Genomic DNA, 27,299 nt, shown 5'->3' with positions numbered 1-27,299 from the left:
CTCGTGAACAAAGCAGGTTTTGTGATCGTCTGTGGGTATGTATAGCCTGTATTTTCAGTCGGATGTATGAGGCCACCCATCTTCTCACCCTTTATAAGCAAGTAATCAATGAAAAAGGGATATCTGGAGAAGTTTGTGCATGGTTTTACTCACTTAGCTTGAAGACACATTGCAGAATGTTCTGAGATAACATTGGATTAAGAAGTGATATTCGCTTTGGCCAATGGTGTCCCCGAACTGTTGGTCAGTCATTATTTTTCCCATGAAAACCGAGTGGCCAATTCTTAACAGGAACTAATAAAAAGGACGATGCATCGTTTATTATTTGGTGGAGTTAAGTCAGCATTGTATAATCTCAATGATACAATAGATATTGTTTGATTTTGCATGGTGGCTTCTGATCATTTTGTGATCCACACGTTGATTTGGGATGTGTCTTACTTACTAACCCAGCATACTTGGATCTTGGAACTCGGGAAGGTAAAACCAGGTGGATAAATCTCGACAGAGCCCTCATAAAAAAAAAACAAATTTCATTCCCTAGTTCCATGCGAATGTAATCCACCGATCTCTGCAGTGCACATAGCTTGAGGCTCTGAGCAGATTTTCGAGCATAGGTCACCAGGAGGGCTTGCTCTTGGCTAATTGGATCTCATTTCCGTGATGATCGTTAGCCCTCGGCCGCAAAGAGAACAACCGTGGTGGCTTTGTGAAGTTTATCGTCTTCTTGCCAGTTTTGTTGCTTTCTGAAAAAAAAACACATACATGTATTTCACAAGAGGGTGTAAAAGAACGAGGAGATAATGGCATTGTCGTCTGCTGGAGGTTGTGCAAACTTCAACCAATTATTGATAACAACACAAGCTTGGTGCATCAAAACCATGATTCATGATGTTGCAGGTGAGGTGAGACATCAGGTGGTATTGCTGGCTGGCTTCGATCTGAAGTTATGATCTCATCCATGATCTTTGACCTGTCTTAAAATGTTTGAATGCCTTTTCATGAATTCCAAGCACCATTTACACTATTATATGGCTTGCCAAATGCCATTGATACATAATGTATCACCACTCGAGCTTTGATGTGTGCAGGGATAGCTCAAGTTATTCAAACCTCTCCTTGTAGTAAGGTAATTGAGACAGGGATAAAGGCCGTAGTTCGAAAGTTTGTGTTGTACTCACCTTTGTGCTTTCAAGTCTGGGTTCAATCCCCATTCAACTATAAACTGGCATTCTGGGCTTAACAAGCAGCGTTATTTTTTTTATCAACGATTACACAATCCTTTGGATAGGACAATGAGCAGGCTATACAATCACTCTGTAACTGTTGCGATGGAGTTGTGACAGGTCCAGGAGAAATTCTGAGCTATGGAAACATTCACGACCAATCGTACGTGCTCCGTTATCCCTTTTGATTGTAGAAGTGGATCGGGGTAACAATACCATCAACAACAACAAAGCTTCGTTGGTTCATCATGCCTGTGGCATTTTCATAATCCTATCATACACATGTCATTGCAAGCATGGCTGGGATACCGGCACACAATGGCCTACTCCTCCCGCTTGATACCGTGGCATATTACATATCCACAATCTAAATGCAGATGGGATAGTTGTATTGTATGCTTGTATCAGGGGCATATCCAGAGTTTTTTGAAAAGGGTGGGAGCTCCAGGAATCAAGGGAATGGGTACATACTCTCCCAGATGCTGTGAACGTGAAGCCACAAAGCATGTGATCTGGGACCTGCTTAAGAAATCCATAAAATCCTTTCTTTTCTCCAACAGCCTCATCTCAGGTCACCTATTCAGATTCAGACTTGGTCACTCCACCTTCGACATGCTGCTCTTACTCTCCCAACAATGGATGGAGGCCCTCATTGTCAGACAAGAGATTAGAGCCATCTCTCTGAACATATCTCGAGTTTCAATACAGTCTGGCATCCCATCATGCTCTCCAAACTCTCTGTCTTTCAATCCTGACAAATCTCACACTCTTACAATCCCTGTTCGAAAGGACCGTCTGGCAAACCTTCCCATCTACTTTATTAACAATCCTCTTGAGGAAGTTCAGTCATTCAAACTCCTGAGTTTCACTATCAACCTCGGTCTTTCTTGGGCAAACCACATTTCAAAGTTGGCCAAGAAAGCCAGTCACGTACTGGGCACCCTTCGTCATACAATGTCTTTCCTTGTACACACCTGAACTTTGGAGAACTTATCCAAGGCCTTGGTTCGTAGTTTAATAGAGTACAGCCCTCCCCTTTGGGCCCTGCCTCACATCTTGCCCTTCTTGATGCCATGGAATGAAAGGCCCTCAAAATCATTGTTGTTTCCTGCGATGAAGCTGAGTGTCTCGGCCTGTTGTTTTCGCATTACAGACAGGTTGGTGGCGTCTCTGTATTCTTCCACCTTCTTTTTGGTCTTACACCCTCTTGCACCTTGGTCTTCCTTCTCTTGGCTCTGTTCAGGTTTCTACAGGGCGTACACGATCTGCCAGTAACCCCCTTCTTCTAAAAGTCCCAAAAATCCAGGCTCAAAAAAAAAAAAAAATTGATGAGTGCAGTTTGTTCACCCCCATGTGCCCCCCCCCCTTCCTCTTCTACCTCACTCTCACTTCTATCCTGCTGTTGGTGTTTTTGTTCCTTTACATTCCGCTTTAGCTTCTTCCATGAGCCTCGTTCATGTACATATATATTTAAATTTACTTTGGATTTTTAGGGGATTTCGTGTGATTTTTTTTATTTTTTAACCTTTCCTCTCCCCCCCCCCCTCTCAATCCGCCTATGTGTATGTTGTATGTCCCCATCACAATTGAAGGACGCCTTGTTCCTGGGAGCAGCGCTCCCTGCTTGCTTGGTACAAAGGAGATGGCAATTTTCATTCAACAGCAGACGACACGATGATAAGCACGCGACTTGGTGGTATATCCTGCCACTACTCGACATTTATTAACTACCTACCCCATCAAATTTTTTTTAACAACCTTCAGAAACTTCACAATCACTATCTATAAACGGAGTCCATCCCACCAGTGGAGCCTTCAAACTTAACTCTAATCTGATTGGACAGAATCGGACGCTCGCCTTTTGATCGAGAGGTTTCTGATTGGTGGATTTTCCGAGAGGGAAGTGATGACGACATACCCGTGACACACGTGGCGTGAGTTGCCGTTTCGGGTGTGGCGTTTCCTTCTTACGCTCTGTTATCGTTGTGAGGGTGAGGGCGGGGACGGGAGGATAAGGTGCTTGGGGTGTTGGGCACTTCGACACCGAGACCGTTGTCGCCGTCGCTGGAGAGTTTGTTCGCGATCGGCAGGAAAAGGATTTTAAGAGTTACGTATTAACAACTCTCCTTCAGGTTCCCTGTTCTTGCCTTCCATTTCCACCTGCGGAACCCCGGTCTCGTCTTGTCGGGCATGTCTTGGAGTAGTACTCTTAGTAGTGGCTACTCGAGCTTGGATGAGGATTCGGAGCTTGAGCAGTTCTACACGGCTCGCACGTCCTTTTTGTGGAAACCAAGACGAAAACCTCATGATAAGGTCTGTATGGGGGAATATGGGAGGACTGTGTGAGGGGAAAAGGGGGGGAGGACTGTGTGTGGGGGAAAAGGGGGGAGGACTGTGCGTGAGGTGTAAAAGGGGGGAGGACTGTGTATGAGGTGAAAAATGGGGGGAGGACTTGTGTGGGGGAAAAGGGGGGAGGACTGTGCGTGTGGTGTAAAAGGGGGGAGGACTGTGTATGAGGTGAAAAATGGGGGGAGGACTTGTGTGGGGGAAAAGGGGGAGGACTGTGCGTCAGGTGTAAAAGGGGGGGAGGACTAAGTGTGAGGTGTAAATGGGGGGGGGAGAACTGTGCCTGGGGAAAAGGGGGGAGGTCTGTGTGTGGGGGAAAAGGGGGGAGGACTGTGCGTGAGGTGTAAAACGGGGGAGGACTAAGTGTGAGGTGTAAATGGGGGGGGGAGGACTGTGCATGGGGAAAATGGGGGAGGACTGTGTGTGAGGTGAAAAATGGGGGGAGGACTGTGTGTGGGGGAAAAGGGGGAGGACTGTGTGTGAGGTGTAAAAGGGGGGAGGACTGTGTGTGAGGTGTAAAAGGGGGAGGACTGTGTGTGAGGTGTAAAAGGGGGAGGACTGTGTGTGAGGTGTAAAAGGGGGGAGGACTAAGTGTGAGGTGTAAATGGGGGGAGGACTGTGCGTGGGGAAAAGGGGGGAGGTCTGTGTGTGAGGTGTAAAGGGGGGAGGTCTGTGTGTGAGGTGTAAAAGGGGGGAGGACTGTGCGTGAGGTGAAAAATGGGGGGAGGACTGTGTGTGGGGGGAAAAGGGGGGAGGTCTGTGTGTGAGGTGTAAAGGGGGGAGGACTGTGCGTGAGGTGAAAAATGGGGGGAGGACTGTGTGTGGGGGAAAAGGGGGAGGACTGTGTGTGGGGGAAAAGGGGGGAGGACTGTGCGTGAGGTGTAAAAGGGGGAGGACTGTGCGTGGGGAAAAGGGGGGAGGACTGTGCGTGGGGAAAAGGGGGGAGGACTGTGCGTGGGGAAAAGGGGGGAGGTCTGTGTGTGAGGTGTAAAGGGGGGAGGTCTGTGTGTGAGGTGTAAAAGGGGGGAGGACTGTGCGTGAGGTGAAAAATGGGGGGGGGAGGACTGTGTGGGGGAAAAGGGGGAGGACTGTGCGTGAGGTGTAAAAGGGGGGGAGGACTGTGCGTGGGGAAAATGGGTGGGAGCACTGTGTGAGGTGAAAAATGGGGGGACTGTGTGTGGGGAAAAGGGGGGGGAGGACTGTGTGTGAGGTGAAAAGGGGGGGAGGAGGATTGTGTGTGAGAAAAAAGTAGGGAGCACTGTATGTGAGGCATAAGGGGAGGGGACTGTGTGTGAGGTGGAGAGGGGGGGTTAGACTTTGCGTGCGGTGGAGGAGGAGGGAGGGTTGTGTTCGTTCGAGGCGAAGGTGGGGGGGGACTGTGTATGGGGGGGGCGGGGGAGGAGTTAGATTGTGTATGGGGGGAAGGGGTACAGACTGTTTTTCATCTTTTATGTTTGTTTATTTGATTAACCACAAGTAGTTGGACTTGGAGTTTCCACATGTGGCAGACAGGACAAGGCCACTCGTGACATGAGTTTAATGTTGCATCATTTTAAGGACATTGGTCGACAAACTGGACAGTGTGTCGGATTTGAAGGAGTCCAGCATATTGACCTTCATTCTCAGTCGACAATGGCAGAAGGTTTGGTGCAAGTGTCTCGACCTCCACGATCATCCAAAAAGTTTCATGGAAAGTTTACTTAAAGAAAAATATATATAATCCTTGAGCGTTCATGTTTTAAAAACACGTTCATTGCAGTCTTCAGAAAGTTTACGCTTCTCTCGCGAAAAACATTCCACCCTCCCCTTTGTGGACAGAACCTCCGTGATAATAGTGTTTGAAGGTTATTTTTTTCTTCTCAAGTTTCTATTCTACTTGCTTTACTTGCCTCAAGCTCTGTTTCCAAGCGTACACAGTCATAATTTTTTTTGTGTGATGGTAAAGGAACAAACTCCAGAAACATTGGGGATTTCCTTCCATTGTCTTCTCTCTCTTAAAGGGGTGTCGGAGTGAGTACTGGTTTCAGCTTTGGATTCGAGGGATCCCAAGATGAAGGACAACATGACACCCCTTCCCTAACCTTACCGACCCATCTCTTCTGGGAAGGACTCCCCCTCCCCGCCGTTTGTCACATATTTTCCCCGAACAATCTGAGGACCTCATGCCAATTGGCAACATGAGTGTCAATGGCCCCCTCGTCGTCGTAGTCATCGTCCTCATTTTAAAAATTTATACCAATCTCGCTCGGCCAAACCTCATGGAATAACATCTTGGGTTTTGAATGGAATGGTCCATTCAATGAGAATTTGATTCAGTTTGACCCAGACAGACGGATGGCCCTCCGTCCCGTTTTTCTCTACCCACGGGAATTTGCATCTGTTTCCATTAACTTTGTACAATCTCGACGGTTGCTCAGATCATTGTGCCGCAGCTCCATTCTCACACTCACCGTTTTCTTTTTTGCGTTTTGAGTTTGGAAAATAAACGATGTCATGTCCATTTGTAATGCATTTACAAAGCTATGAATTTGCTTTTATGCATCTCCTTTTATTTTCCGATTGGTGTCCCTTTAAAGACCAGACCCGTTTGGGTTGTTTCAAAGGCAGCTTTAACCAAACCAGTTTTGAATACCTTGATGATATACAGTTGGTTTTTATTTATTTATTTTTGCTCCACAATTGTTTTGTAAACCGAGTGGCTTGCCATGGTGACATATGGTGGCATCGGTGACTTCATTAACCTGTCACTGTCACGGACGGCTACCTTACTGCGGTGTGGTTGTGGAAGTGAACTTTGCCCACTTCTGGCACTGGAGTTTCAATGATTATCTTTGCGCTTGGTGTTTGTGATTTGTTTGCTTCTGCTACGTGCCATTGCCTCTGAACCAGTGGGCTGATTCCCTGGTTTGGCTAATTTGGCCAGTGGGCTGATTTGGTGAGTTTTATTAAATTTATTTTTGGAGCAGGTGATGGATTAATTAGCTTGTGTTTTCACTGTCATATCCTTATGAAGTCGGCATCGCTCAGCTTTTGGTGAATTAGTATTTTTTTTTTTGTCGTTGCCAAATTGTTTGCTTTGTACAAGCTGAGTTGTGTTTATTTGAGTGCAAACAAAAAGCCCAACACATTGTCACCTTGGTAATGTTTGATTATCATTTTATATGTTGTGGATGTCACTGTTGACTCGATTAAGATCTAAGAACCAAGATAAAAAAAAAAATTTTTGATGATTTCTTATTTGTTTCGCTTGGAAAGGCTTCAATCGTTCTCCTCCTTGAATTTGGAATAACAAAGAATCACACCCACAGCATGAGGAATTCTGATATGAAGACATCTATGTAAAAATAGAGCAAGTGTATACTGTATGAATCTACTCCACTAAGAGCATTTGTCTGAGGAAGCTGAAACTTTCAGTGATTAATGAGGGCTCCCTGAAGTTGTGCAAGTTTTGTTTGATTCCATCAAGTCTTGAAGAAAAAATGTCCACCACCACCAAAAAAAAAAAAGTCTCGGCATGTCCACCAAAAAGAGTTGAGTCGAGCATTTCCAGTTCACAAACAAGTTGGCTGGTTTATTATTGCCTTGTAATCCTTCTTGTAATCTGTTTACCAGCAATTAAATTAAACATATTAATAGTTGAGGAAAACGGTCTTAATTACATGGGAAGCTCTGACAACCAGGGACAGCCAGACGAGCGATGATGATTATATTTTGACCTGGGCAGTGCTTTTTGCATTCCTTGCCAGTTTGCTTTTTTTATTTTTATTTTTTCTGTCAAAAAGATAGGCCAATGGAAATGTTTATCATTCACAAGTTTGAGAGCAGGGCTAACAACCACCATGAAGTCCCCATGGGAGGACTTGTTTTGGCTTTGGCTGTTGGCTGTGCGCACGTACACACAAAGTTGCAGTGTAGTTTCGTTAATTGAAAAGTTTCCATGAAAAATGGTTTTAATTCTAAATTCATTAAGTGGAGTGCAATGTTTGCATTGAAGCTTGGCATATTCGACATGATGTGCAAGGACATTACAACACATTTTGTTGGAGTGAATTACAAAGACTTTTAGTAGATCATAGATATACCCATAATCCTTGTGATTTTTGAACCTGGGACCCCACCATCTTCAGTTGTGCTTGTATGGGAACACCTATTGGATCCAATGTATATTGGTATCAATTGAAATTGATGATCCAAGCCATTTTGTTTCATCTCAATGCACACAACTACTGTTCATCTCAAGAATATGCAAAAGTGGAACAAGGAAAACTAGAACTGCACTCTGTAGAGAGCATACCTCCGCCAGGCTAAACTGTCTACGTTTTGTATCCCACTGATGGGCAGGATCCGTATCTGAACCTGAACCTGAACCATAATCGAATATATTTGTTCTTGTCACCTACTAAACTCGTCCATCAAATTTTGTTTTAACCTGTCCAAAACTTATGAAATGTCATACTATATATCATTTTGGCCCTATCTCTCAATGTTAAAGAATTACTTTAAAAATTCCAGCATCTGGATCCAAATCTAAGCGATCCAAATCTAGGCGTTCCTTCCTTTGAGGTGATGCCGGATGAGGCACCATGGTGGTGATGCCTCTACAACTTGAATTGTTTGGGGGCTTGGCTCATATTCCACCCCCTTCTGCATCTCCACTGCTCCCGCCACTGAGATTTTTCTTGAATCCTGGTCGGAAGTATCGAAAGGCCTTGATGATGCAATCTCTTAAATGTACTTGCACTATGCATTACCAAGCATATGCTGGAACATGTAGAAGTCAGGTCAGGTACTGGAGTGTGCACTGAAGCAGCATGTTGCTGCATACACTTTCCGCAGGTACTCCAGGGGTCTCAGTCTGGCCATCCCCCAGGCAGATGCCTGGCCCATCCCCATGTCCTTGAGATGCTGATCAACCTTCAACCACAAGGCATGTGGTCGGCCCATTTGCCGCCTCCACTCATGAGGCTACCTCGCTGACAGAATCTGGTGAGCAAGATCAGCGTCAGGAAAATGAGCCACATGTCCGTACAGCCGCAGCTGACGCTTATGGACTATGCGGGTAACAAATCTCATTTGAGTCTCTCTCAGCAACCGCTCGTTGGACACACAGTCCGACCAGTGATAGCCAAGGATTCTCCGAAGAGACCTCGTACCAATGGAATGAAGTCTCCTTCTCAGATCCCTGGTCAGAATCCAAGTCTCACATCCATAGAGAATGACTGGAAGCACTAAAGCAAGATTTTTGAAGTATCAGACACAAAGCAATCTATGAAAGTGTACATCTCCTCATTCACATCTTAAAAACTGATTGCATTCGCCATTTTATTTCCATCCCGGGAATGTGTGGGTATGGGCTTCTGACGTGGTTTTACTTATGGAGAGTGATTTCTAACAACTGGTTATGTCTCGGGCAACTATTGCCAAGTTCCCCTGAAGCTACTTGCATGATAGTATTGTTTCCCTGACAAGATGAGACAAACGTAAAGAGTATAAAGGTGTATGAAAATTTAAAGTTGATTTGAATGAACTCTATGATCCTTTTGAGCACATGGCCCTAATATTTGGGATGAGTTGATGTCTGAGAATCTGTTTTTTTTTTTCCCCCTTGGCGTGAGTGTTACTGAAGCGACTGGTTATATTGGAATCTTCTGGCACTGCGGTTTGCAAAAAAAAATAAAAAATAAACGAATGAATTGGGGCGACGGGATACAGTTTCTCATGAAATGGTAATTTCCTGTCACTGTGAATGGCCTTCAGGCAGACATCTTGCTATAGTTGGAGGACAAATGATCAGCCATGAAGTTTACACAGTGATGGTTTAAGATCTTGGTGTACATGACCTGTTATAACTAGATAGCCAAGAGGTCAGATTTCTCCAGCATCCTGATTATGCTGGTTTAAAAGAAGACAATTGTATATTACTTGTGTTGTCACACCAATGGCATCAATCAATCCATACACTATGAAAGTTCTTCATTGAGCAATTATTCCTTCATGTAATTTGGACAACAATGAATGTTTTACTGCCCGTCATATGAGCATCAAGGCCGTCACATAATTGTATAATTGTTTGAAGCTGTGTTTGTGTATTTTCAGCTGGTGTGTGTAAACAAACTTTAGTTTGTCATTACAAATAATTTTATTTGAATAATGATGTAGACAATGCATTGCACGTAGAGAGCAAGCGCCGAATGGAAAAAGATTGTCATTGAACTATCTGCTGGAAAATGTGCGCTCTATTCTGGCAAGCTGTCGGGAGAGGATCCTTGCAAGGCTGAATGCAAGTTTCTTCTTCTTCTTTTTTTTTTCTCCACTCATGCCTGGTGCTGCTCAAACCACTTGGGCCATGTGCTCCTTGCAAAAAGATTCCAACAAATATGAGCAGCATGGTGCCGTGTCCAAATTCAGTCAATCTTTGTCTCCGGAGCGTTTCCACCAGGATCAAATGATGATATTTTGAAGACCTCACCTGCTCTTGACCAAATCTGTTATCCTGGGCCAAACGTAAATTATATGGTTCCATGTGGTTGGAGTTCATGAACGGTTGAAAAACTTGATTTACTAACCTTGCACTGTATTGTGTAGAATAATGTTTAAAAAAAATAAAAAATTGTTCTTGCAAACCATTTTGAACTGTGACCTGGTTTATAATCTTATGATATATCAGGGCTTTTTGGGTTGATGAAAAATTTCATTTTTGATGGGCAGATAAGTTAAAGATGATGAAGACACAGATGGCTGTGGTGGTGAGCTGGCTTTTAAAAAAAAAAAATTTTCAACTGAATTGATTAAACGGATCATGATTTATACAGGCCTGTGAAGAAAGGTGTAGAGGTGACAGAGTTGCATTAGAAAAAGTAGTGTACATTTTATTGATGATTTCAATCTTTAGAGTGAGATATGTCTCCTATGGTTGCACGCAACCTGCAGATTGAGATGGATGCAAAGCTCTGTGAATTTAAATGACACTGTCATCACCAAGCTTGTGAGTGGTTATAAAGTCGGTAAATTATGCCATGCAACGAGTAATGAAATCTTAGTGATGTGCATGTTGGGTCAGCAATGCATCAATGAACTATCGTTTTTTCTAATTATTGAATTCAACTGAACCTTAAAATGGGTTAACAGGGAATTTTCAAGATAGGAGCATAAATAACAATAAATAATATGTCTGAGCTTATTTACTTGCTGTAAGGTGTTGCCAGAAATGTTTAGCCTGCTTCTTCTTTTTTTTTTTCTTCTTCTTCATGGCTGGGAAAAATTGTTTGAATCTGTCTGTCTCTTCAGTGGGATCAATGAGACAACTAAAAAAATAATATTTATGTCCAAAAGGTCCACTCTGTTATCCTGGCTAAAACTCAAATCATACTTTGAAGTTGGGAAAAAGTTATGTTCCTTTGCAGTTCTGTAGCCTCTAGGACTCCCCAGATATGTTCATTCTTCCTTGAATCGATGGATTTTTGATGGAAATGTACTCGCCCACTCGGAATATTTTACCATTTATACCTGATAAATGTCATGTTTCGAGTTTGGTGACTGCTTTGTCTTTACCATTATCGATCAGAAACAGGTCCATTTTTAGTTCCCTCCTTGCTTAATTGGTGCCACTGTTGTACTCCCTGCGACACGAGGTATTTTGGAGGCCATTTTGAAGACTAAAGATACTGGCGAATGTTTGTGGACTTTGTCAAGTTCTCGGTAAGTTTGAGAACTGAGAATATCTCAAACTCATCGTCTTTACCGTTACGTCCATTGAGCAGTTGAACAAATGTAGAAAAAAAGGTACATCGAAGAATGGCTTTAAATTGGCATTGAGACAAATTTGTGTGCATGCGAGTAAGCTAGCTGAGTTTCCATGCTCAGAGTCTTGAGTTAACGTATAGCTGTATTGCTGTATGATATGTTTGTACTTGTCTAATTTGGGGATTCTTGGGAAGGTCATTAATTGTAATAATTATAAACATCATGTTGTAATGTGAACATTTAATTAACATTTATTGTGCGTAAGTTAGACGTTGGGGATTAATACTTATTTCTTTTAACGTTGCCCTTCTGTCGCCTGTCGTATGTTTGTTTCACCCTTAAAACGACACCAAGGGCACATCGGTGTCGCTATTTAATTTTGCCATAATGCCCTCTGGGTTACCGGTACACTCGCTTACGGTGTCCTCAGATTGATATGTAACAACGGTAGTTAAAAAAAAAATCCCCAACATACCCAGTCTGATACGTAACATTGCAGATCCATGGGAATACCCAAAATATGTCCTTATCCATGTATTTTGTCCAAGCTTTCTGCATCATTTCAGAGGCAGCATTAGCTGCAATAAAGTAGAGAAAATATTGTAACAATAATGCCCAACCAGGGGTGGGATAACTATTTGGTGTACTCGGTTACATCTTTCTGTTTAGAATAGCTCGTCTCAATTACCATTAGTGTGCCAGAGGCTGGGTGTCTGGTTGACTCCTCGTTATTCCTCTCATCCCATTGTAATTTTCCTGAACTCTCATTTTTCTGATTATGTATTTATTTTTTGACTTTATTCTCCTCCTTTGAAGTTGTGTTTCACGTGTGAGGCAAGCTTGAGCTTCAAGCCACATACGAGATGTTTTGAACGCTAGGTTGAGGCCTATCGGGGTGCAGCGTGTCGTACCAAGACAATCAGAAGTTGTGAATTCAGACCCACATCTGAATTATTTATCAAATAACTATAAATTCTTGACTATTCCTCCCCCCACCCCTCCTCCACCCCCCCCCCCCAATCTCATCAGTGTAGAAACTTCTGCCGGGAGCCAATCATGAGGGCTGACATGACGTGTTTGAGTTCCAGTTTGTCCTAGAGACAGTTGGTGTTCTGCCTTGAACAAAGCAGGGAGAATTTGAAATTGGCTGGCTGAATCAATAGAAGTTTTAGGCATTGCAGACAGCACACTGAATGAGACAGAGGATATTTGAGTGTGTTCACATTGACACCAGGAGAATATTGGAATTGGTCTCTGAACAACAGACAATTGGAGGTGGCTTGATGATATTTCACAAAGAACAGCTGCCTTGTGAAATTGCCAACTCAGGTTGGGTTCTTCCGTATTTAATTTCATCTTTCTTTCTGTTCGTCTGTCTTCCTCTTTGTGCATCAGTACCATTTGGGGCATAGGATTAGTCTGTAGTTGTCCAGGTTAAGCACAGTTTGTTTTTCCTTTCCTCCTCCTTCTCCCTTAAACACCCCCCCCCAACCAATTGCTTAACCCTTTCAACCCGCGAGGTCGTTTTACCAATCGCTATTCAATCCTCCATATACCCGAGCGGCCGGATTTTTCAACAGGAAGCCAAGGGTGGGGCAGCCAAAAGTCCAAAGAGCTCAGGGTTTAAAGGGTTAATAAACATTTATTCATTAATGGGACTGTCATCGGGGATTTCCCAACACTTGATTCTCCATAGCACCACTGCTGCCTTTGTAGCACATTACAATCTGGTGTTGACAGTAATTACATGAACGGAGTCGTTTCTAAGTTCACTACAAGGTTTTTCACCTTTCGGTTCCTCTTTGAAGGTAAAATTTGTGGTGGTCATTTATTAGACTTCAATCACATGACATTATTGGTGCTTTCCAGGGAGGTTTTTTTTTTTTCTTTGGTTGACGTAACATTTGAGGAATGGGATATCTGAGCCACAAGTATTTTCCCAATATGCTGCACTGCTTTTGCATTCTTGTAGTTCCTGGCTTCGTGCTTTTTTGGGGCTCCACTTTGTTATAACATGGTGTATGAGCCAAGAATCTCACCAATAGTCCTTGCACAACTTTCAGGCAGGAGATGTCATATGGCAAGATCGAGGATGCTTGTTCACTCTTCTTTCCAAGAGTTGGTCTATAAAGTGCATCCTTGACATGCATGATGTCTGGCTTTTGTTTTCCAGATATTTTTTGCACTGAAATTCAAAGTTCCTCTTTTGGTCTTAATTTGGAGTTTCATGAATCTCCTACAAATGGATGAGGTGTGTGTGCGTGTGCAACTGCGCATCATGCTTTTTGTCTTAATTACGTACATATAGTCATTAATTAAGCACTATTGGAATGTACCTGTTAACCCTTTGGACTGCTGGACCCCCAAGACTCTGAGGAATAACAGCGTTCGCCAGCTGAAAAGGATGGGGGCCAAGTTAAAACCCTTGATGAACCACCGGGCTTGTTTCCTCCTCATGAGGTTTTAGCGCCAATTTCCAACAGTCGCGGCTTTACTCGCACTGTGGTTATGAGCCCCAATTCGGTACTGCACACCAAACCAACACTCCTATGAGCAAACAAAACAGGTCTAATAGTAGTGGAGAATGTGGGGAACAGACACTGCAAGAAAAACGGCTGTATTGATCCCTCGTGTAATTCTGGCGGCATATCAATTAACTTGGGTCCACTCTCACACACGCCAAATAGAGGAAAGGGACAACAGAAGCGAAAAGACCTTTCAATGCTTGTGCTTGGTGGTTGCGGTGTCAAAGGTGGTGGGCTCCTCTTTCCATGGGATGTGCTGCACTCCTCACCAAGCTGTTGGTCACCAAGCTGTTAGTCATTCTGTTTGTCTGTCTTCCTCTTTGTGCATCAGTACCATTTGAGAAATAGGATTAGTCTATAATTGTCCAAGTTAAGCACAGTTTGTTTTTCCTTTCCTCCTCCCTCTCCCTTAAACACCCCTCCCCCCAACCAATTGGGGATGCGTGGGATACCCACATGTTGGATGGGTTTGGTGCAAGACCTGTCAGATTGAACAATATTAGTATGGTTGTGGGGAACCACGAGCGATGCACTGCCTTGTGTTACTCACCGGACTCACCAGAATCGTAGGCCATCGCACACGAATAACTTTGTGATGCGGCGGGTTGCTAATCGACTGCGACCACCAATAACTCGACCACACGATTTAGGGTCCTCTGTCTAACAAACCGTTTACCGAAAGGTCACATGACCGCCTTACTGGGGAACGCACCCTCGGTACGTACTTGTGTTAACCAGATTACCTACCAGATCAGGTGCAGCCGAGTGGAACTGCCAAGTACATACTGGCCACAAAGCGAATTTTTGGGGAACAACGTCCTGGCTAAGCGAGGGTGCAAGTCACGCTGGACCAATAAAGGAAAACACGAAAACGAACTGGGAACATTTCTACATTGTATATTTATTTTCAACCAGGATGCGAGGAAAAGTATGTGGCACAGTGAATGGGATTTCTTGCGATGTACTGTACATCTGGTAAAGCAAGGAATTTGTGGGGTGTGGCAAAAGACCAAGCAATCTTACAAAAGGAGACACAGAGCAGAGTTATCCTGTTATATCTTCTACAATCTTAATTTATGCTTGGACAGGCACCAACACACACACACACACACACACACACACACACACACACACACACACACACACACACACACACACACACACACACACACGGATGATTAGATATAGCCCAGAGAAAGAAAGCAGGTGAGGCTAAACGACTTCTTAATACCTGTCGTGGTCGGCAGATCAACGCAACCCAGAATGCTTATGGAGAGGTAGGTGGGAGGATTACTGGTTCTGATGAAGATGTGGGAGGGGGGCGGGGGGAAGCGGCATTATGCAAGACAAAAATGTGAATGCGAGTCCGTTCGTTCGCTCCTTCGGGTTCTGCCCGTAAAAGAGCAGTCGGGCTTTGCCCATGTTGATGTTCTATTATGCGTCCACAGTGGACGAGATGGATAAGAAAAATGTCCCTATCCTATCTGTGTGAATATCTGTAAGTGTAAATGTCTAATTATTGAGGATCGCTCGAATGGAGTGGCCACACCTTGTTTCAGTTGTGTGCATTTTATTTATTTATTTTTGACCAAAAAGAGAGCAAACTGACTTCGCTCTGCCCTTTTTATGTACCTGGACGAAGGGAGGGGCCGAGAACCAGATCATGATCTGTACGCACAATCTCCCTCCTTGGATCACAGCAGCCATAACCACACCCTGCCATGCCTTGGAGCCAGAAAATGGACCAGTTGCTCGCTAACCTTGACACGGTTTGGAGCTTCGAGTAGACGAGATAGACAGAGAGAAAGAAAAGAAAGACGAGGGAGTTCGGAGCTTTATGTGGGGCGGTCTTTGGATACGAGCTCCGGCCCCAAACTTACGCTGCTCTTCATTCCAACATGGGATTGTAGTGAAATCCCTGCGATCCCCGTAGTTCCCTTCACAAGCTCAGCACACGTTTACGCCTCGCGTTATGCCTTGACACATCTCGACCCGCGTCCCCTCTGGGTCCTTTGATGCTTCAGTGCGGATTTGGCAACCATGGGGAGGTTGTGACAGTTAAAAGAGCAGGGCGCTCTTGTCTTGAAATTCGTAGTGAGAGATGGTGGCAATGTGTTGTCCATGGTGAGGGCCGAGTTCCACATGGCGCTCATAGTGAAATGGGTGAACAAAAGGCGCGAGTTAGCATGGGATGTGGCGGGGATATTTTTCCCCAGTTGTGATGAACATAGTAAGGTTTGGTGAGTGAAGTGAAGTCTGAGGTGAGGTGACTTGGGAATTGGCACGCAAACTCCAAATGAACGATGTATTGTGCATTGTCGGCAGGCAGCGCTCGCAACGCAAACATGCTGGAGATGTTCGTAGCGTGTTGCTTATTCTTATTTGCGTGGCGTGCTTGCATGGTTCTTGTAACGGAAAGGAAAAGGTCAAAGGTTGCTGTGAAGATTATACGAGATATAAAGGACCTAACTACAAGAGTCCCACACAACATATCTTTTCCCTTTTACCCACAAGACACATGGAAGGGATTAACTAAGATATATACGATTGAAATAACTGTCTTGGGATGGCTGTATGTTGTGTGCCGTTGCCTTGGAGGAATGCCGTTTTCCAGAACCACAACAATATGTCCAGCAAGTGGCAGTCTCTGCATTCATAACACTTGGCTTGGTGGTTTGAGCTTGGCACACTGGAAGAACTCTTCATTGGTCATCCACTTCAGCCAGTGTATCTTTAAGGCCGGTGTGTGTGTGTGTGTGTGTGTGTGTGTGTGTGTGTGTGTGTGTGTGTGTGTGTGTGTGTGTGTGTGTGTGTGTGTGTGTGTGTGTGTGTGTGTGTGTGTGTGTGTTGTCAATCTCCTACTGGAATGTCTTGGTCAATTTCCACGTGTCCATCTTGTACAGCAGTACCATCTCATCTCTACGAAAATATCTTGCTTCTCAGCTTGTTAGGTCGAGCAGCCGAGATCAGTGCTGGATTCAGACGCTGTTAAGCCAACTTTGCCAAAGTGTGAAGTTGTCATGCAGATTATAAATGGAGCCACCCAGGTAGACAAGCAGCGTGGCAGCGAGCTCACAAAATCCAGCTTCATTGCTGCAGGTGATTGCATGTCTAGGACCAGTGGGTTGGTCAATACTTTGGTCTTGGTGCTGTTGATCTGCAGTCCAACTGGCTGCTGCTTGCACCAGGACCAGGTTGGTGAATATGTGTTGCATGACAGTGACTGTTTTCCTGTAACTAAATAAAGGGATCTTTTTCTTTCTTTCTTTCTTTATTTCTCCCCTTCTTTCTTTTGCCCCTTCTTTCTTTCTCCCCTTCTTTCTTTCTCCCCTTCTTTCTTTCTCCCCTTCTTTCTTTCTCCCCTTCTTTCTTTCTCCCCTTTCTTTCTTTCTCCCCACTTTGAGTTTTTTTTTAAGGATAAATCGTAATCTATCATTTGATTTCCAGAATGTTCGTGCCATTTGGCTGATTTTTGGTTCAGTGTTGAGATTTGATTTACGACATCCCCGGCAGTGACTTCAGGAAAAGATCGCTAAAGAAAATGAACACGTTGACATTGAACATGAGACCATGTTCTCATGGATCAGGAATTTCAGGGCGGAGGTATGCGCTCTACCAAGTGCCCTTTTAGTTTGCATGTGTTATCGGTTGATTATGTGAAGTTTGAATATACTAAAAGAACAAAGTCCTTCATCATGAAATGTTGTTCTTTTGTTTTGCTTTGAATGACTTTACCTCATGTCGTATAACCATTTGAGCATAAAGATGAAAAACAAAGTGTGTAATTATTTCGGAATGATTTTTGTCCCACTCGGTTGCTCATTTGGCTTTATCTGGGAGCATTTTCTGTTTTATGAGCAGTGTATTGATTTGATCGAACTGGTTTTGTGCTTGAGACAGTTTTTGCTGATTTTTATTTACGACCATTTTTTAGCATTTCATCCAATTATTCACTTTTGCGTCATAGTTACGATGTGACTGAAAATCATGAGTAAGTGCTCCCTGTCTTCTTTTGTTGAATTGCAAAACTATAATGGAAAGCAATTTGTCATCTAAATGTTGAGAAATATGGATAGATTGTGGTTTTTAAATTTTATTTATTTTTAATGGCACAATTTTGTGCATTGACTGGTTTACAATGATTTGGGAATAAAGATTAAAATGTTTCAAATACCCTTCTCTATGCAGAGCATCTGTTCCGTCAAAGCAGTTTCTTGGCGAGGGTTACAATCCTGGACGGGTCGCCACTTTGACACAGGAAGTCAAGGCAGAAATTTGTAATTTCTTTAGGGTACCGGTGATAGCTCACCGACTATTCACGAAGGATACTGTGGATTTTTAACATCCACAAACTAATGCCAGCAGATGGGAAGCCCACGTCCGTCTAAGGAATGGCACATACATCGATGTATTGCTCTGCCTGTTTAACAAAAGAATAACAGTTTCCAGCTGGGTTGACATTCAAACCCAGGCTAGACAGCTCCTAGGTGTGTGAACGTACCTCTCGGCTTTCCTGCCAGATTAAATTGCTCTATTTTCAAACGATTGTGCACAGTCTTAAGAACGTTAGTCATTATTTATCTTGATGCCTGCAGTTGTAGCTTGCACACCAGTGGAATAATATGTCGTTTGCTTGCTGCTAGGCAGTGTAATGTTGGTAGCAACTGTCATTAGTTGAAGGGAAGTTCTTTGTGTGTATCGATGACCTTCCCAAATGTGAGGATGAGGTTAGAAAAGTTAAACCAAGCATGGCTGACTAACTTCATTATACATTTCCCTCGTTGACACGTGTTTCAAGGAAACATCTCACTTCAAGCAGACAAAATGTAATAAACATTATCTTATCTTTGGTACCTGGAATATTTTTTAACACCAACAGTTGTGAAAACTCAAATGTTCTGATTCATCGGCTTGTTGTCACATGAAGGATAAACAACTAGTATTGCTCGTGTCCATCTTTGTCAGCAGACAGATAGAACAATGGATGGAATCAACAGAATGTTGAAAAAAATATGCTGACTGCTTTGGGGAAACGAGAAGCCGAGGGCGTTTGGGCGTTTGCTCTTTGGCGGAGCAAGAGACTTGACCCCAAAACATCAGCTTCTTTGCTTCCCACAGTAGTTGGCATACCTCGATAAACATTCTGTTGATTCCACCCTTGCGGAATGCCAACTTGCCTGATTACGTTTTGACTCATTTCTTTGTCTATCTGTGAGCAGGATATCTCAAAAAGTTGGGGATGATTTGGATGAAACTCGGTGGACAGGTTGGGTGTGTGATACGGACTAAATTATTTCATTTTGGTGAAGATCTGGATCTGGATACTCTAATTTTTAAAAGTGATTCTTCACCATTGAGAGATAGGGCCAAAATGATATATTGCATGGTTTATCAAATAGTTGTGGCAGGTGGCAGTCGGGTAGGTGGCAGGAACAAGCCGATTAGATTTTTGGTAGGTTTCGGATGCAGATCCAAAAATGTAAACTGTTCAGCCTGGCAGAGGTATGTGCTCTACCAAGTGCTGTTCTAGTTTGACCATGCAATCATGAAGAAGACTTTGCTTTCAGGCACAGGTAAACTCATCAAAGTCTGTGTGGGCACACACTCTTGATCATATAGGACAACTGAATATCTGCCTCTGTTGGCTTTTTAATTTGCGATGACATATATAATGATGTTGAATCTCAACCTACAATAAGGGAATGCTATTGTGAATATGAGCATATGCCTTTGTCATTACCCACCCATAGGACATGATTAAATGCTTCTCTCAGGACCTTGCCCTCTTAATTTGATCAGGTCCAGCAGTCAACAAGATCATTCTCCTAAGAGACATTGGTGTTGGAGTTGCTTGTGATTAGGGCATAGGCCAAAGGTGCTTGGCTGGACTTGTATTGGTGAAATTATCTGTTAATCGACCAGCTGATGCTTCATACATGAAGCGAGCAAGGACTATTTGTAACCAACATGGCATTATGATCACGATTCGTACAAAAATCACCGAATGCACCCATGATTGAAAGGATGGTGTATGCTAAACTTTGTAATCGCTGCTCAATGGAACATGCGCAACATCCACGTTACCACTTCATTTTATAGCAAGCCACTGTTTGGAGCAACACCTGCTGCAAGCAAAAAAGCATCCCCTGCAGATTCCACAACCAACTCCTCAGCTCTCAAGCAACTTTTAATTGGGGATGGCTCTAGCTTTGACAAATGTATTGCATGTTTTATTGAAGTATTGGAAATGGCTGTACCACATCAACCAACCGATCCTATTTGTGAGATCCAGAGTGAAATTATCATTGTACTGGAGACAGGCTCAGCCAAAGTACTGCTGCTTTGGCTGGGCCTGTCTCCATCCTGTGCTATAATCTCACTCGACGGTGCTTTGGCTCTATCCCCTCATTTATGGATCTCACACATTAATTAAATATTGACATCATATATTTAAATAGCTTTGTCTGATGGGCAGAAATTTCAGACCACTGTTTCATTAATGTTGGTCTTGTGTTTAAATAATTCCAAATATCACCTGGCAAACATATGGTCTGGTTACGAAGCGAGCAAACTAGAGTGTGTTGGTTAATTGAAACGTTACGAGGGCCTCCCATCTCTGGCAATGTGTGAGCAATTGGAAAAGAACGTGGCTACATTACAGCTGGCAGAGCATCATGGTATAACTCTAATTGTGATGAAGTCATCGTTTTTGTTTTTAAAAGCAGTTTTTTAAGCTCTTGAAAGAGCAACATAGGATAAAAGATCAACAAACAGTTCTTGTGTGTGTGTGTGTGTGTGTGTGTGTGTGTGTGTGTGTGTGTGTGTGTGTGTGTGTGTGTGTGTGTGTGTGTGTGTGTGTGTGTGTGTGTGTGTGTGTGTGTGTGTGTGTGTGTGTGTGTGTGTGTGTGTGTGGAAATAATTGGAAACTAACACAGGGTTGTACCATGGCACTCAAAGTTTTGAGTGAAATGAAGGTTGTCTCGGTGAGTGTATAAAAGCTTGGAGGTATCTGATAATTGATTGTGTTGGAGACATATCGTGGTGGTGGGCAGCAAAGTTAAGGTCTGAATGAAAGGGCAGAAGATGGATTGAATAAGATAGCCAGCCTACAGATTGGAGATGAGAGGGATGAAAGAATTTCGGTGAGCATTGAGCTTTGACTTTGGGTTGGTTACATGGCTATGGTTTCTAGTGGATGCATGCCCTGGGTGGGCAAGAGTGTGGGTGAGCATATTTGGACAGAAAAGTTGGGAGAAGGGGAGAGCAAGACCTAGAGTAGAGCTACAAAAGATTCCAAGGCCACCAACTTGTAAGATGCAGACCCTGAGGTTCAGCCGTTTGTTGTGGAATGCCAAGGACAAGGATGGCCACTCCATAATGTGGGGTTGGTTTGGGGAGAGGGTGGGGGGGGGGTGTGCATAAGCATCAGCCCAGATGGATGAGCTGTATTCCATGGAACTTTTGGTGAGAAGACCTTAAGTATATAATAACAAGCTAAGGGAAGAACTTGATGAGCTGCACACACAATTCTGAGGTCATGGTCTCCTTTGAAGAATAGCTTGTGGATATGATCTGGCTGAGGCAGGATACTGTGTGGATCATTAGACAAGGGAGCTCCTCACACTGCACCAGAAACTCATTGCATTCATTGATTTGTGGATAAGTCATATGGTCCTTCTGATGGAATAAAATGTGTGGGACTTCACTCCCTTGTGATAAGAGGAGGATGATGAGGAACAAATGAAGTTATCGATGTGACTTGGGTGTTTGTGTCATTCTAAGTCTGTATGTTGCTTGCACCAGTGCTCATAAACGACCTCAAACTTTCTGCTGCTGCCCACAACATATGAGTGCAATCCTCAGTCGAGATGTGGCTGGGATAATTTATATGTAAATTTGGTTCAATAATTGTGCCTTATTTATTTGTCGTTTCAGTCTTCAAATACCTTTCATAGATCATTGCAATGAATAAACATTCACCGCAAATAGGTCAATATGAATAATATTTTACACCAGATACCTGTTCTTTGAATGTGAATTATGATCATTGCACTGAAATGCACATTATTAGTATCTTGCTGTTATCAAATCTTTTTCCCCCATCTTGATATATTTGAATACTTTTGAAGTGTTTGTCTAGTGTGGAACCCTGTTACCATTTTGTATGTAAAACCATCGTGTTATAGTCTGCTTTTGTTTTCATGATGAAATGAGATGACCTTTTTGATGGAAACGTACACCAATGTCTTAGGATGGCAAGCCGGCTCGAATGGAATGTCAGACGCTCACGCGGGAGGAGATCGAGCAAATGATCAAGGTCTACAACAGCCAAGTGAACAATAAATTTGGCATGGAATTGGTGAGTCAATGATATTGGTGTTTACTGTAATCAGAAACGTTTTGCATGGCATCAAACTTGAGCCAGAATTAATGGGTGCCCAGGTATTTTAGATTGACACCACCATTCTACAAAGGCTGTGAAGTCTATCATGGAAATTGGATGAGAAAAGATCACGAGGTTATGCATACAGCATGCTTTGACGCCTTTGAAATGGATTTATTTGTTAAAAAGTCTCATTAATTGCAATACATCTGAAGCTAACCTTTTCAGCTGCTCTGAATTAAAGTTGGATGTAATCTGTTTTCTCGTTCATCATATTTACCCTTCATGCAAAGTGGGATTAAGCAATTTGTTCACTCTGTCTCCAGAGGACAGATGTTAGTCTATTATCGAGGAGCTACTTGATTTCAATTGAATGTCATATTTTGAACACTGGAGAACATGGATCGGAACACAAACCTGCAGTTTAGCAGTAGTTTGGCTCGAATTTTGCAAATTGCACAGAATCTTGTCCCAATTGAGCATGCACACAGAGGAGTATGCCAATTATTTTACTCTGCCTGTCCTAGCAGTCAAAAATTGAAAATCCATTCCAAACAGGAAATGCTGTTCTTTAGCGATGCCATAAAGGACACAACCAACAGGCATGAATGACTAATTTAACATATTAGGGTAGTGCATAATACAGTGCATAAATGGTGGTAAACTTAATAATAAATAAAACATTACAGCCTTTCAAACTTTTCTTTTATTTCAATTGAATTGTATACTTGAACACCAGAACACAAATAGCCTTGTTTGCACTTCCAAAAAGCTCCAGTCTAGTACTACAGGTATCCTCCGCTTAACGAGGGATTAAGTACCTTTATAACCCTTCGTAATGCGGGAGGTCATTTTCCATTACTGCTTATGGGAAAATTGCACTTTGTTTCCGAACCGAAATGTCTTGGTCTAAAAGCAAAGCCACACGCTTGGTATAACGATGGTTTTAGGTGCAAGTGACATAATATTATTTACCTAATAACAGAGACAGGAACAGAATAATAGTTAGTTTAGTTGTAACACTTACCAAAACAATCTTGAGTCCAAGTTTTGTGTGATACGAGAAGGCAGAGGCTGGAGTTGGTGGAGGAGATGGTTATTTTTAACCCTTTCATGTTGAAAAGTTAATCAATTGGAAAAGTACTCATCGCCACCCACACAGAAGTGACGTGAATAGTTCTAAAAGAACCTTCTTTAAGTCGGGATGCCTGGACTTGACAAAATATATCTTCTCAATTTTTTTGTCATCTTGACCAACTTTCATTTTCCTCGTGCTTTCTCTCCTTGGTCTTCCTTTCTCTTTCACTCGTAAATTCTTATTTTCATAAACGGATTCTACACTGTCTCACCCACTCAGGACTCACACAAAAAAAATAAGGTTAACATATCTTCCCGATGAAAATTAAGGCTTTGTTTTGCTTTTTGACAAAGTGTAATTCATCTCTTTCCTGGAAACTATTTGAACGATTTATGATGCCTTTTTATTTGGAGACACATTTAGTGAGTCCAGAGTTTTATAGATGAATTGTGAAGTGGTTCTTCTTGCTATCTTCCCAGGATGACAGGTTTTCAACCCTCTGTGTGTGAACCCCCTTATTACAAAGCTTGTTTGTACAACTTGTCAGCCTACAAAGAGATGGCCTGATATGGTCATCTCTACTTTCCCTACTTGGAAGTTTAAACTTGCTGCCAACCCCACCTATGAGGGTAGGACCTACTTGTAAGCCAAGTTGGTGTTTGGGTGTGCATGTCCATCCCAAATTGCTGAGGCATGTTTTTGTAGTGATGAAGGCATGAAACAGCGGATCGGGCGGATGCTGGAAATGCTGTCGATTCCAGAAAGTTTGTTATGTTGATTGACGATTTAACTCAACAATGTCATACTTTGTGACCACAACAGCATCTCTTTGGAGGTTTCTGTTGATTTGGTTGAAACATCACATGTATTGGAAAATATTCTCTTGAACTCGTGAGGTATCACTGAGTGGCAAATACATTAAGAGCGAGTCATTTTATGAAAACTAGCTCCTCTGCATGTTTTATGTTTATAAACCCTGTGCTGTCTTCTCGGACGACCTTTGCCACTTCAGTTTGGTTGGGTTGGGTGCTAAAACTGAACCATAGCCATCAGCAAGATAAAGCACTCTTTCCAGGGACTGGTCCCTGTGAGAAAACAAATGTTTTCCATGCATTCCGATCGACTGCTTTTCTTCCCATTAAAAGCGGTCAATTAAAATGAATAAAGTAGGAGGATTCCTCCAAAATAGGAGGAATTTGTAATTTGGCCATGGTGCCGACATAGCTGGCCACTTCTCCGCGAAGGACACTCTGGGATCTTTGCCGTCCACCAAGGCTTATTTGCATTTGTTTTGTTACTCTCCCCCTCTCTCCCTCCATTAATCTCCATTGACATGCCCGATTGCATTGTTCACCGACACATCATATCTTGAATAACACTGTTTTTCTATGGATAACAAATGTTTCCGCATATTAATAGTTTATCACCGCTCATGCTTTATAGATGCATTTTAATTTGAATAGACCAGGAATTAAAAATATATATTATTTTGTTTTGAAGAAAAAATGGTCAACAAATAACATTTAACATCCAGTTTCTGCACTTTAGTTTTTCCCCGAAGGGAATGCAAGTCCATTGCAGTGTGCGCATGCGTGTCTATACATTCTTGCTTTAGAAATGGTTTTCTCTGCAACCGCTTCTCTGATCGATATGGAGCTTTATAGGAGGGACTCTCCATGGAGAATATTTTATTGCTAACTCTGACATCATAGGTCACGTGGTATGGCAGCCATATTGGATTAAAGAAGAAAAAAAAATGGACCCATCATTTTCTCTGAAATTGCTTGATGAATATATATATATATATATATATATATATATATATATATATATATATATATATATATATATATATATATATATATTGAAACTTGGCACATGTCATCTCCCCATGGGGTATATAGGGTGTTAACTATAACGTCATCAGAGAAGTGTTCCAACCATAATTTGGTGAATTAAAATTCTTATCCAAAAAAACAATCAAACTTCATATGTAAGAAACTATGACCTGATGTGAGTGAGTGAAGAATTAAATTTATTACCTTCATAACCCATTCCACGAAACTGTGACATAATAGGGTGCATGGATAATACAGGTATAAGGGCCATCAGATATGGGTAGCGAGATGTGAAAATATCAGGTGTTTGAAAACAGGACAGTGGAGTTTCTCTTGAAGCTTAAACTTGAGGTTTATATTCACCAGCCATGACCTAATGAGTGATGAATTTTCACCAAACAATAAAAATGGATCTTGTAAAAACAGAAAAATTAAACCTTTAAAAAAAAAAATTATTCATTTGAAGACTGTATAAGCAGCATGGTGCCCATAATGCTGATTGTAAATAACTAATGATTTGCATTATTGAAAGATGTTGCTAACAGCTATTCCTGTGGCTGGGTGTGTGCTGCCGCTCACCCCGTCGCCACAGGGTGAATCCCCCTTACCTGTGGCTAATATTTTAAACCACCCATTAGCCACTGTGGCTAATCCATGTTTTAGTGGTTTTTTTATTTTTTTAACTAGTTTTAGACGAATTTGGGGTGATTTTAGCACAGAATTCAACCTTTGTTGAGACTGCCGCCATTTTGTATGTTTTGATTACGGAATCACGCGTGATTTCGTACAAGCTTATATGTACTAACTTTAGTAGTTTTAAACTAGTTTCGAGTAAAAAAAATCGACCAAAATTACACATGATTCCATGATTCTCGTCTCAAAATGTTATTTAAAAAAAAATTCTGAAATGATTCGGCGCTACTCTGCGCTACATGCTTCGTTGGGTCAGTGGTTGCCAGGTGAGTTTTGACACAATCAGTAGTAGTACCTGTAGTAGGACGAGTTTGTTTGAATGAGAGTTTGATGGGTGACTTTGGTTGGATGAGTGAAGTTGATGGGTGAGATTGGTTGTATGAGTGAGTTTAATGTGTGTGACGTTGGTTGGAATTGTGAGTTTGATGTGTGAGGTTGGTTGGATGAGTGAAGTTGTTGGGTGAGATTGGTTGGATGAGTGAGTTTGACTTGCATGAGGTTGGTCCAATCCTGGTCCACAACCACCCCCATCCCCCACTACCACCTACTAAAGGCACAACGACCATACCCCCCCCCACCCCACACCCACACCACCACCATCCCTTACAATCACTACCTCCCCTGATGGTCGTTCATTCAACCAATCTCACAGGTCAAACTCACTCATCCAACCAATCTGAACAATCCAACTCACTCATCCAACCAACCTCACCCATCAAACTCACACATCTGCCTTAAAATTAACTTATTATTTCATATTGCTAAAAAAAAAACTTTTGAATGAAATATGTGGTTATTTCCTTTCTCCTGTGGCTAATCATTCTAAACTTGGATTAGCCACAATGGCTAATTCCTTTTGAAAGCCAGAGCACACCCAGTACGGCTACGATCTGTTTGGACCTCAGTGTGCTTGGACATTCACGTTGCTCGTGACATGCGAACACCTGTGCAACGTCATCACAAACTCCACAAAGTATTTTTGTTCAGACCAAAACAAGCAATTCCAGTTACATTTATCTGTATGAAGGATCCTTTTGATGCTTTGATCACCAATGTGGATTGTAATTGCCATGGTACTACTGCTTGTGCATCATTTCCACATGAGACTTGTTAATGGTCAACCTTGGGTCCTAAATTCTTCCACCTCCTCCAGTGTTGTGTCTAATTATCCAAAAAAGGTTATACCAAAACTGGAATTCATGCAAATGAGCAAGATGGTCAAAGCAATGTTTTTGACAATGAAGATTTGTCTGAGGTTTAACGACAAATGCCATTCCAGTGTTCATACCACAAACCTGCTTTGGCTAACAGGATTGCTTTGATGTGTGCACACTGGCATCTGATCCTGGGTTAAAATCTCGGTGGAGTTGTAAACTTATCACCCTGGTGTTTCACATGTATGGCCATAAATCATGGTTGTTCCGTCCTTTGGATGGACGTTAAACTGGGCGTCCCGTCTGCCGCCAT

General features: G+C 42.6%; 1 protein-coding gene across 1 annotated transcript in view; it reads left to right on the top strand.

The window, feature by feature from the left end:
- LOC147020372 (ras association domain-containing protein 5-like) overlaps positions 1-27,299 on the top strand; it is a 139,190-nt gene that overhangs the window by 100,180 nt on the left and 11,711 nt on the right. The window contains exon 3 of the mRNA XM_085895681.1: positions 22,092-22,199. Within this exon, the coding sequence (XP_085751807.1) occupies positions 22,092-22,199 (108 nt within the window). The remainder of the gene's footprint in view (positions 1-22,091; positions 22,200-27,299) is intronic.

The sequence above is a fragment of the Eptatretus burgeri genome, chromosome 9, assembly GCF_056783735.1.
Source record: "Eptatretus burgeri isolate ZD-2024b chromosome 9, Ebu_testis_v1, whole genome shotgun sequence".
NCBI classification, from domain to species: Eukaryota; Metazoa; Chordata; class Myxini; order Myxiniformes; family Myxinidae; genus Eptatretus; species Eptatretus burgeri.
The sequence above is the reverse complement of the archived record's forward strand: the minus strand, read 5'-3'. Positions and strand labels throughout refer to the sequence as shown.